Source organism: Oratosquilla oratoria, chromosome 4, assembly GCF_046742065.1.
Source record: "Oratosquilla oratoria isolate Oo_2021 chromosome 4, ASM4674206v1, whole genome shotgun sequence".
Taxonomy (NCBI): domain Eukaryota; kingdom Metazoa; phylum Arthropoda; class Malacostraca; order Stomatopoda; family Squillidae; genus Oratosquilla; species Oratosquilla oratoria.
Genome location: NC_134780.1, coordinates 323932 through 336595, shown reverse-complemented (window position 1 = coordinate 336595; position 12664 = coordinate 323932). Strand labels below are relative to the sequence as shown.

At 38.3% G+C, this 12664-nt stretch overlaps 1 protein-coding gene across 2 annotated transcripts in view; it reads right to left on the bottom strand.

The window, feature by feature from the left end:
- Nucleotides 1-285: 285 nt before the first annotated feature.
- The window catches only part of LOC143024584 (ribose-phosphate pyrophosphokinase 2), a 115982-nt gene continuing 103603 nt past the window's right edge, over nt 286-12664 (bottom strand). For both annotated transcript variants that reach the window (XM_076183399.1, XM_076183398.1), the window contains one exon: nt 286-12360. Coding sequence is in view for 1 of the 2 variants with exons in the window: in XM_076183398.1 (XP_076039513.1) it covers nt 12268-12360 (93 nt within the window). In the remaining variant the exon portion in view is untranslated. The remainder of the gene's footprint in view (nt 12361-12664) is intronic.

The following is a 12664-nucleotide window of genomic DNA, read 5'->3' as shown; positions in this document are numbered from 1 at the left end:
TCCTCTCCCAATCCTCTCAATCAAAACCCTCCCATAAGTCTTCCCAACTACACTCATAATTGTCCCCTTTTCCCTTGTAAAGCAGAACAATATAGGCACTCCTCTAGTCCACTGGCACTCTATCCTCTTTTTGACAAACATTAAACAACCTAACCAGCCAGTCCACCATCACTGTAGGGAAACCCTCGCCCCTGAAGAAGTTAAGTTTGGTGGAAGACCTATCTCCTTATGGTGAGGGAGCCTAACTCCCCATTTGCACTAATAGGAAATGTAATAAAATAAATATCCAATACATGGCTTTTATTGCAAATACATTCAAAATGGGAACATCTTCCCTTTAACCAGTGAGCATGAATATTAAACAAAATAAAATTACATAAAAACAAATATAACTTTGACAAGTATGGCAACTCTTTCCTAATAAAACCATACAGGAAGCCCTTTACAGTTAACCTGTGAAGGAATTGAGCAATAAAATGATACTGTATATTTTCATTTCATACAAGTTTTGCAATTTGTTAAACAAATCTGCCATACTGCATCACGACAGTTTCTAAATGAATGATACAAATTTCAATTTGACTTTTTATAACTTTCTTGATGCATCAACAAAGAAAATAAGGCAAATAAAAGAGAGGGAGAGTGAGGGAATCAGGGGAAGGGGAAGGGGAAGGGGGAAGGAACATGGGAAAGGAGATGGGGGAAAAGGAGGGAACAAGAGGAAGGGGAAGGGGATGATGGAAGGGTGAGAGAATGGGAGAGAGAATCTCTTTCCATCAATCAATACAGTATTATGCTTCCTAGGTGAAAAATAACACACACCATGAAAATCCTCAATATTCCAATACTCTGTACATAAATCCATAGGTGCAAGACCAAAGATCCTAGTGAATTGTACAACATCCCTATGCAATAAGTGTACAGAAATAGTCTGACATACAAAAATAGTATTAAAGATATACTGTCCCCAATTTTTTCTACATAGATTCCTATTCTTGTTACATAGGCACATGACCAAAGGTCCTTCTAATCACTTTCAGTGAACAGAAATGGACACTCAAGATGATGGCAAGGTGGCAGAGAGAAGAAAAAAATTATATGGTATAATATAAGAATAAAGATTGAAACAAAGTTTAAAAAAAAAAAGTGGGGAAGGGGGCATTACTTTTAAAGAAGGGAACAGTGTAATATGGTCAGCTGGGTTTTTGACATGTGGAGGTGCTGTCTGGAGTTCCTGAAAGATTAACAGTCCTGAAATACACTTAAGAGTTTCACGATGGAAACATTCCTATAATCAAGAATATTCTGCAGCAAATTATCTACCTGTAAAATAACCAATATGGCAGTAAGCTCAAGCTGACTAAAGCACATTCCTGTACTGAGGTTTTGTATACCCAAAAATGTCTTTGAAGTTGATGCATAGGTCTACCATATCTCCAAAGTTTATTAGTCAGGTCCTCTAACAGACAGAGCCTATAGTGCTCCAGCACACAATTACAAATAAAGTTGCCACTAATGAAACACTAGTTGCCATCTCTTCAGTCACAGTGTACCCTTAACTCTGACTACATAGCTTTTACCCACTGCTTGTACTTCTTTAAAGCTGCCTGATGATGGATAACTACCAATATGATGCATTTGGTATAAAACGATGATTCTTTGTCGAAATAGCAGTTTCAACATTATGATATCAAACCCAGTGCTACGCACAGAAGCATGTCAACCATGTGATAAACTTAGTTATTATATCCGACCATTATCCTAGTCCCTTTCAACCTGCAAAATCATCCCTGAAACAAGTTTCAAGTGTGTGTACACCATATAGTTTTGAATAGAAAAGACTGTGGATGTACAGTCAAGTCCATCCATTTAAGTAATAATGCATGTAATGTCATCTGTACAACAATGCACATTTATCATGTGGGCATTTATAATATACATATAACTATGTCCAATATGTCCATGTTTAAATATGCGCTTGTGTGTAACAGGTTCTGTTGTACACAGGAATATAGAATGTATGTGTAATACAAATACAAGTTAAGCCTCTCATTTACCTAAACCAGTGGTTCTAAGATCTAGGGGCCAAATTTCATTCCTGAGGCCACATAAAATGACATATCTGAAGTACCAAGTATATTTCTAATAACAGATATTCTCTGGGGGTAAATTACAAGTTCGAATACATAATTATCTATTCATCAAAATTGTTGCCTCAAGTTTCTCTGACTAGAAACCTAGGAGGACATAGAGGTTAGCAAGTCCTAGCCCTCCCATACATCTCTTGGCCTACTGTCAGTAATGTATTGGTGTGAGAGTTTTTGTAACTGACCCGTAATAGCAGGGGACCCAATCACCAATTGTCAGCTCTCCTTTTGTGAAAAAGGTGAAGACACAGTTAATTTCATTAAAGATTTTGGGACCAGTCTAAAGACAATGTCAGCCCCTAAGGGGCTGTGTCTTCAAATGGAGGTGAAGGTGTTGATGGATTCTAAAAACAGTCACCAGGGAGACGATTCTCTTTGATATCCATCTCAATGGACCACCACTTACAGGTAACCACTGTTGGTCCCTTGAAGTAACAAGGCCTGTAAGGGGAAAAGTTGAGAACAATTTTGACATAAACAAATGATAGCAGGAAGCCAAAACACTAATCTGTATAGAAGTAAATTTTAATATTTTGGTTTACAAGTGTGTATTCATCTACCTGTAATATCATGTACAGGATGACAGCTACACTCAGGAGATCCTGCATGTCCACTTCCATTGGTCAAACTTAGCTTTGAATTTAGTTATATTAATAGTCTGACTGCACTTTTTTTCTTCTATATTAATCCATTAATCAATGTATCTGTATGCTTTGAAAAACCTTGCCTTTTCAGTTTTCTTTCGTCCCATTTTACATTTCTTTAACAATTATGACAACTCTTTTCATGGTCTTGAAAATTCTTACTTTTTCTCATCTTCATTTCTTATCTTTTTTTTTTTCTACTTTTTTTCTTCTCTTCTTTCTTCTTATACTGGCAGCTCAAGTATATTTAGCAGTGCTGCAGTGTTCAGCAGTTGTACCAAAAGTCAAGATGGCAAAGAGAGAATGGTACCACCCAAAGAAAATGGAAGGCAGTTATTCAAGCTTTGCTGCTAACACCAAATGGATGCAACCAACCCTACTTCCTCAAGACGTGACCCCTGCCTTAGCCATAGGGTGGCTTACTCAGCAGTGTCCCCAACTGAAGGCTCTTGCCAGTCACCTGAAGGCCACAGGTTTATAGAGAGATCAGGGGCAACTGATTGATTAATAATATGTTATTTTTTTCTTTGGATAAATCAAGACCATATCACTGTCATTTCCTTACTTTAAATGACCTTTAATCCATTGAACACAATTTTATCAGCATATTATAATACATCTGAAAACACAACTTTCATTGAAACAAAATATCTCAATAATATATATAAAAATGTAAGGTTTGACTGTTCACAAGCCTGAGGAAATATATCAGGCTGCTTCTGATGGCAAATAGGCCACACATTGGCTCCATTTCTATTTCATTTAATAACTGAATTCTGAGCGTCTCATTATATCTACCAATAATTTTCCAGCTGCACCATAACACATCCATACAAAAATACATTCACATATAAAAACACATTCACACTCAAATCACAAAAGCACACCAAGACCAAACACAAAATATCTCCTCCATCAAACCCCTCCAGGCATTAACCCCATGGAGAAATCCCTCCCAAGAAAAGCAACAACCATAATTGAATGACTGCATTCAAGTCACCATCCAGCACTAAGACAATACCAAACAAAGTGCCCCAGAGATGCAACCATCATGCAGAAGACACTGGCACAAAACACCTTCTCCATCAAATCCCTCCAGATATTAGCCCCACAGAAATATCCCTCCCAAGAAAAGCAAGAACCATAACTGAATGACTGCATTCAAGTCACCATCCAGCACTAAGATAATAGAAAGTTTTGGTTACAGAAATAAATTGCCCTAGATGCAACCATCATACAGAAGACATTACCCCATCCTAGCCAATCCCATATTATTTCTTCCTTGAGTGACTTGTGAGCCAATCCAATGGCTGTTACTGGTTACCTGAGAGCCATGCACCTCCTACAAGAAAGCCCTAGGGGCAACAGAGTGATTGAGACTTTCATCAGGTTGTTAGGTTAGGTTAAGAAAGATTAGGAAGGTATATATTTCTTCACTTTTTAAGTATCAGAAAGCACCTTGTGAAGAAGGGGAAGAAGAAAATCACTTTAATATGTTGTGGTGGATTCTAGCACTGGTATATCATGGGTACTGGTACTTGTGATGGTCCTGTGAGATGGAGAGTGAAACGGCCCTTTCTTAAAACCCATGAAACCCCTCACTATAGAAGAATCCACAGGGAGGAGGAAAGTAATTTTGAAAAAGATATTGTAGATAAATATAAAGATGAACCAAAACAGTTTTTTAGTTCAATGGTAAACTGAAACACAGGGAAGTTATCACCAAGTTAATAGTGGGTGAGGTCTTTGACCAGGCAAAAATAATTAATGTTTCCAATCTGCCTTCACAAAGGAGAGCAAAGGGGAACAAAAATTCAGGATTAGAAGATATAAATGTAGAAGTGAGGGAAGTGCTCAACCTTTTGGAATCATTGGATGTGACAAAAGCTTCAGGACGTGATGGAAGGAACAACTGGCAAACAAGATTCACAGTCTTATTACATGTTTGTTAAAGAAGTTATAGAACCACTTTATTGGAAAAGGGCTAATGTGGTACCAATTCAAAAGGTAGAAGTAAGGATACACCACCACATTATGGGCCAGTATTACTGACCAACACAATAGTGAAATGCTATAAAAGGATCGTGAAAGACCAATGAACTAAATATCTTGAAGAGATAAACATTCTGGCAAACAGTTTGATTTCAGATCTAGCAGGTCATATGTGTCAAAACTTTTCAGCTTTTACTCATGAGTGATTGATGTGATGCAAGAGAGGGTTGGGTGGAATGTGTGTATCTTGACCTAAAGAAGGATTTGGGTAAAGTACCTCACAGTAGACTTACATAGAAATTGGAGCATATTGAAGGACTAAGAGGCAACCTACCATATATCTTGATGTATAAGACCAGTTTTTAGCTCTAAAGAATCACTCCCAAAGTTGGGGGTGATATTATGCATCAAGTCTAAAACCTTAACTTTTACATACATATACTATATATATGTCAACAGCTTTTCCCCCCTTACAAGGGAGGTAGCCAAAGCCAAAGGCATAAATCCACTCCCATTCACCATCCCTCCCTCCCTCTTTTCTTGGCTCCTCCTGGATGACAGGTCATCCCCACATCTCACCCACTGCCCAAAAGGGTCAGAAGTTATGTAGCAAAATACATCACATCCACAGCAAGACCGCTTCATCTAATCAGGGGACCCCCCCTCCCCACACCCTCTTTGTCCCCTCATGCAGAAAAAGAGAAGACAGGGAGAAATCCCTTTGGGTTGTGTCAAAATATCATTCATTCATACTCCCTCACTCCCCCATCCCCCCACCCACTCCCTTCTATGCATTACAGCATCACACATTTCCCTCTTTCCCAATGCCCCTTTTACCCTATCCATCCATCTCATCCTTGGTTGCTTCCTCATGTTCACTCCCTCCACCCCTGCCTTTCACTAATCTTTCTTCACACATTCTTCCCATGTGTTCAAACATTAACTTTTGAAAAATAAAATTCTAAAATTCAAAGTCATCATCACATTCAGTGTTAAAATCTTAAAATTAGGCCAATTCATCATCTTTCAGTGATACCACACAATTCCAAAATGTATATCTTCATAGATATACAGATTTCAATTTGTACTGAATATTTTAAAAAATATATTTAAGTAACAATCTGGTGCACGGCTTTATCCAAAATATGTTGGTTTTTTGGCCACATGAACAAATTAATGGCTGCTTAAGACATCTTAAGAATGACATGCTTTCAAAATAAATTAGAATATATATGGCACACACCATAAGGTCATATGTGCCCTTTTAAATAATCCAAGAAAAACACATTAAAGTTTTCAAAAAGATCTCAAAATCCAATCATGTGCATTTCATCTAGTTAACACCATTTCAAAGGGAATTCGTCCTAATACTTATCCCAAAATTATTTTATCATTTTGCTTTATGCCTTTGCTGCAGCATTAAATGTTGACAGTGTATAAAGCTGAAAACTCCCTACTGTCTCAGGGATCACTAAACCACAAGAAAATATGTAGAAGGGCATATACAACCTACTATTGGATATAAGATGTGAAGAAAAGTGCCTAACTCATAACTCTGATCTCAGTGCTGTAGTGCTGATGACCTTACTACATTGTGCAACTCACATGTCTAAAATTTTGTTTCTAAAAACAGCAGCACAAGTTTAATTTTTTTCACTCATTGAAATGGAGTATAGGTGGTGGTCGTGGCTTAGGAACTCGTCATGAGGCACAAGACTGAGGAGAGTGGAGTCAATCAATTCCTAGTTGTACACCACTCTGGATTAGGTGGATTTACACTTCATTCGCTAGAATCTGTCTCACTGTTTCAAATACTCCTCAGTTTTATTTCACACAAGTTATTGATAGCAGCATCATAAGGAGTGAGCCCTCACTTTAATGAGCTGCATTATCCAGAGCAAGATACCATGGACCCTTCAAAACAATTAAAGAGGAGGTAAGACAAAGCAAGTTTCAAGTTAAATGCTTTTTCCAAGGAATATAACTCTGCAGCAGCAAGATATCTTGGTGTAACACTGGAGGGGATGTGCAGAACCAACAAAGTGTGCACTAAGAGGAAAGACCGCACAGTAGCCAGAACTTGAAAAATATGTAGCATAAATGGTAAAAGAACATTGACAGGGAGGTTATGTTGTAATAAGAAATAACATTAAAAAAATTTGCACGGATTGAACGAAAACACTTGTTTATGTGTGGCAATAAGTTGGAGAGTGGTCCAATACACCAATGCATGGCCTCTTACCTTGAAAAACAAAAGGGTGGTCTTATACACCAAGATATACAGTACTTGAAATGATGAAAAAAAAAAAAATTGAGGAGATGGTACATGAGAACAGTAGTAAAGGATAAGATGTCAAGACAGAGAGCAGTAACTAGTGGAGTTCCACAGGGTTCACAGTTTGCACCAATAAGGTTTTTTGTCTATGTCAATGACAAGAAGGAAGGTACAAGCTATGTCAACATGTATGTAGATGGTGCAAAAATAATGAGAAGAGTGAAAAACTAAGAGGACTGTAGATTATTGCAAAAAATCCAGACACTATTTTTGCATGGAGCCAAGAACGGGAAATGAATTCCAATACCAAATAATGCAAAGTACTGGAAATGGACAACGGCTGCAAAAGACCATCCTTAAACTATTCCTTGGGAAGTGAATCCATTAAGAGGAGAGCAATTTAGGAGAGCTGACAAAAGACAACCTGTTACTTGACAGACGTATCAGCAGAATTGTGGGAAAGATATACAAACTGCTGCAGAAGACTGAAGTGGCTTTTCATTATATGGATGAAGAGATGAGAAAAAATGGTCGAAACTCTGATCCATCTAAGACTGGAATACGCGTCAGTGGCATGGTCCTCCCAATGAGCGAAGGATATAAACAAGGTCAAGAGAATACAAAGGGCAGCAATCAAAGTGATCCCCAGCCTGGCAGAGAAACCATACAAGGAAAGTGGAAACTATGTCGATCCCTGGTTTACACAAAATGATATACGAGGAAAGACTGAAGAAACTAGGACTTCCCACTTTGGAGGAGCAAAGAAAGAAGTAACAAACATTATGCCACTTTACACAACTTTCATCTCACATGAAACCATTTAGAAGCCATAAACATATTGACAAAACAATCAACCATGTGCACACACATAATTTCCAAATACTACTCCCTTCATCAAAGAGGAACATAGCCCCAATAGCAGTAATGTCAACAGATGCAATAACTCTAGTAGCAGCAGCCAGGTAACTTCACTCGATCTGCTGAGTACACTGAGCAGTTGGTTGTTCATGGGTGACCCTCCTAGGTGCTAGCTTTCCCTAAAGGCCTAGATGGTGTACAGGTGGCAGTTGCCAATCTACCTATTGAAGAATATTCTCCCTCTCTGACTGGAGAGAGAGAGGAGAGGAAAGGAGAGGAGAGAGAGAGAGAGAAAAAAAAAAGAGAGAGAGAGGACATAAATAGAAGGATGGAAAGGCAGCTGGCATCCACAACATCAGTATAGAGTTGCTGAGAGCTGGAGGTGAGGCCATGAACAGCAGGTTGCATGCAGTAATGTCTGCTGTGTCTGGCACCATTCCCTCTGACTGGAAAAAGGGTCTTTGCTTCCCTATCTGGAAGGGGAAAGGACACCAGCAGGTCTGCAACAACTACTGCAGTATTACATTGATCAGAGTGCCAAGTGCTTGCCAATTTGTTACTGACATGGGTTTATTCACATCTGCTGAAGTTTCAGAGGCCTGAGCAGTCTGGATTCACACCAGATAAGTCAACAACTATTCAGATCCTAGCACTATGCATTGTAGTGGATCACCAATACGAGTTTCAACAGGTGTTTCTTGCAGCACTATACTTGACCTCCAGAAGGAATTTGATTTGGTGCATTGTGGAGGGCTCTGGGATCTATGGTTCTGTGGGATACCTGCAAGAATTAATGACTATGTCTGGCTTATATTCTAGGACAGAATGCTAGAAAGTATAGAGGAGGCATGTCTAGCTTCTTTCCTGTTAATTTGGGAGAGGGAAAGGTGTAGCCTCACCCAAACACTTTTCATCACCTAAATGAACTGGGAATTGGGCAGATTTGTCAATATAGTTCCAAAGCATCTGTTGGCAACACCACGGTCACTGACCTTGTCTTTCCTGATGATGATGTCCTTCTTGAGAGTTGCTAGAGGTCTTAGTTGCAGCTCTCGAGTCACTGCAAAGGGAGGTGGGACCACTTGGACTGCAGGACCCACCAAAGTCCAGGAGATTGGGGGCTAACTGCATGACACAGTTTAGTTTGTCCATGCATGTGCCAAAGACATTGAGGTATTGGAAAGATTGACATACCTTAGTGTAATGTACAACAGTGGTGGGTCAAGTTAGGAAGTACTTCAAAGGGTTGGCATTACCCATGATGTCATGGACTCGTTCAGAGTATATAGCATTGTTGATATTAATGCAGGAAGACAAAGATTCTAGTCTTCAAGTCACTTGTGCTCCCTGTCTTGATAATATGGCTGTGAGACATGGACAATGAATGCGGACTTGAAGAGGCATCTCGATGTCTTTGGTACCAAGTGCCTTCAGAGAATCGTGGGGTATCACTGGAATGACTTTGTATCGAACCAGAGACTGTAGTGCCAATTACAAGAATAATTAATGAACTCTGGCTATATGGTCATGTGGCATGTTTCCCTGATGGTCATCCCGTTCACAGGGTTATCTCCACAAGAGACAACTCTCAATGGCAAAGGTGAAGGGGCTGACTACAGGATGTATGATTAGGCCAAGTGGATCAAACCTGTTGAGTTATATATATACCTTGTTTATTCATTTCTTTGTTAAACCTCTTCAATATGAGTCAAATTCTTGCAGTCAGCAATGGCTGATGTACGAAGATGCATCACAATATTCACATTATGAAAAATAAAGTTACAGCTGCATTACTCATTCTCTTTCACGCTGAATATTAACAACCACAGAAAATATGATCAGGCCAGTTCACAGAACATGGGGGTCACTCGGCTACAACTACAAAATAAATATAACCAAGACGCCACTGCTGGCATCCTCATGTACCCACTCATTCCTCATGATGCCTACATAGGTGTCATATGGAAGGGGTTAACTATTTATTCTTAGCATCAGACCTAGTTATAGACCAAAATGTCTCCTGTCAGTATTATCTTCCTTTGAAAACTTTTGTACGCTGCATGCTGGGTATGCAATATCAGGCTAGTACTAGCAGGCAGCATCAGAATGCTGCAGAACTCCAAATATGGATACAAGAAGTGAAAAAGTTGTCTGAAACACAAGCATTATGCACTGTCCACCTCAGAAAAAGTGGAGATGCTGTGAAAGTGGTGTGTCTGTTAACAGTATTTGTGATCTATATGGCATTAGTTCTTCAACTGTTTATGATATTAAAAAATCCTAATTTTTTTTCATTTTTAGCTGACGGTGGATAAAAAAAAAGCAGATGTTTGTGAGGAAATTAAAGACGGAAGGAAAAAGTTACGAACTTGACTGAACGTTGATTACTTGGTTTAAACTTTATGCAGATGAAGGGACTGACATTTCTGGAGCTTTGTTGAAGGCACAAGTAAAGCAGTTTCATGAAGAGTTGGGATTATTACACAAAGTGTGATTATAGTGATATTTGGTTCCATCAATTCAAATCTTGACATGGCTCATCATTTCATGCAGTGTGTGGTGAAAAATGTTAATTGGACACAGAAGCAGCTCCTGAATTTGTTGGTGATTTTGTTAAATTGATTAGAGATGAAAAATTAAGCCCCACCTGCTTTCTAGCCTTTTTCAGTGATGTTCATAACTATGATTTCATGTTCAGCATTAAAACTGCATGTATTTTGCATAAGGTGCAATGGTTTTCATTTAGTGTTTATATTCTTTTGTTCTACTGTGGTGTAGTCTAAACTATTGTCCTTTGATGTGCCTAAAGTGCCACGGACATACAGGTGAGTACAGCAAGACCTCTCATTAACGGACGTTAATTAGCAGTGTTTGCAATATTTTCGCTGTGTTTTCGGTGGTTTTGGTTCTGTTGTTCAGTGCGTACAATCACTATGACACCCAAAAACCACTCCAAAACACCGAAAACACAGCGAAAGCGCCGCAAACACAGCTAATTAACGTCTGTTATCGAGAGGTCTCACTGTACCAGCAAAAGTCAACTGTGTATAAGTGTGTACATAAGTGCTGTGATAGACAGACTTCAGTAATTCAGAAAAGTCAATAATCCGGCGACTTTTCAGTCCCGCGGTTACCAGATTTTCAAGCTTCAACTTGTACCTGGCAGAGATATATGATCTGTTCAGAAATGTAACCATCATATAACTCTGGAGTTAACTGTATTACGTTATTTAAAATACAATATTTCATTATGGCACTGGTCACAGTATAGATACTAATGTGTTAGAAGCACACCATCTGACTTTTAGTAGTAAACCACAGAGATTACATGATACTGCCATATGTAAATGCTCTACTTGCATGAACGGACACATACAACAATGATAATATTTGCACAGCTGACACAATCTAAAATTCATATTACCATAGTCTTAACAATCAAAAATTAAAAATTTAATTTCATAATTCATTACTGAGCTCTTAAACTAAACTTAAACAAGAAATTTAGAATGACTATTCCAATTTCTATTTTTTCCTAATATTATCAATATGTTCCAAGAAAATTGTATCACTGCCCCCCCCCCAAAAAAAAAAGTAAAAGTAAAAGGTAAGTCCTGCCTGCAGGAAAGGGAGTGCCACAGCAAATGCCAGGAGTTTGATTTTAAGTTTGTGTTCTACACATATCCGTCACAAAATCATTACGTAGTACACAAGATGTCCCAGATTATCAAGCAAAAATTATATATTATACTTTGAAAAATGCATTTGAAATATCTATCTGTAATATGAGATATTTGTAATATGAATTTGAAATATTCTTTTCTTAGTAACACACTACCAATTTATAAACAACCATAGTAATGCAATATATCTATGCAAACAGCTAGCAGTGAAATACATCAAGACCCAATTTCCCACTGCACATTTTTTTTTCATACTTGGGGATATAAAAATCTCCACTGCGGGGCATTACACATCAAAAAGTACCATTTGTAATATTTTAACATAGCACAAGTCTTAGTCTTACTTACTGTCTACTGTGAAATAGCAAGCAGCACTAATCATGAAAAAAATATTTGTTCCTGTAGTACAAACACAAAAATACAATGCCCAAGGAAACCTCATTCCCTGATGTAACAAATTTCTGATCTTGGTGCAACCTGGGGAACCTATGCATATGGTTTGTTCTAATAATTTTCTAATTTCATTAGTTCTTTGTCAATCCTCCACATTTTTTTGACATTGAGATGAAGGTGAATCCTCTTCTGTATTCCTTTTTCTAATTCTCAACTCCTCAGCACTGCAGGCAGACAGGAGCCTTTTCACTCCGGCAGATAGGAATACTTCAAGCTCAATAGGGCACATTGCTAAACAAGTAGGAAACACTCTCACCATTGTGGGTTCGTCTCACAGCCTCCGCAAACATCATCGACACATCAATGCACTGAAAGAAGGCAACCAGTCTTAAGTAACTTGTGATAGAATACCCTGAAGTAATGTGCAGGTGAATTACATCACCACAAACATATTGCAGGCAGACAAGTGGATCAACCATACCTAAATTAAAATCATTAAAAATTCTGAGACCTACACAATCATGTTAGTAATATTTTACAGGTTTGTTATGGGTGCACAACAAAATACTGAAATGAGGTGTTCCAAAAGTAAAGCTGGAAATGCCATAACTTAAAATAAAGGAAGCTGAATGGAGAGCTTTGTAAATCCTAAAACAAATTTTTCTTTAAAGT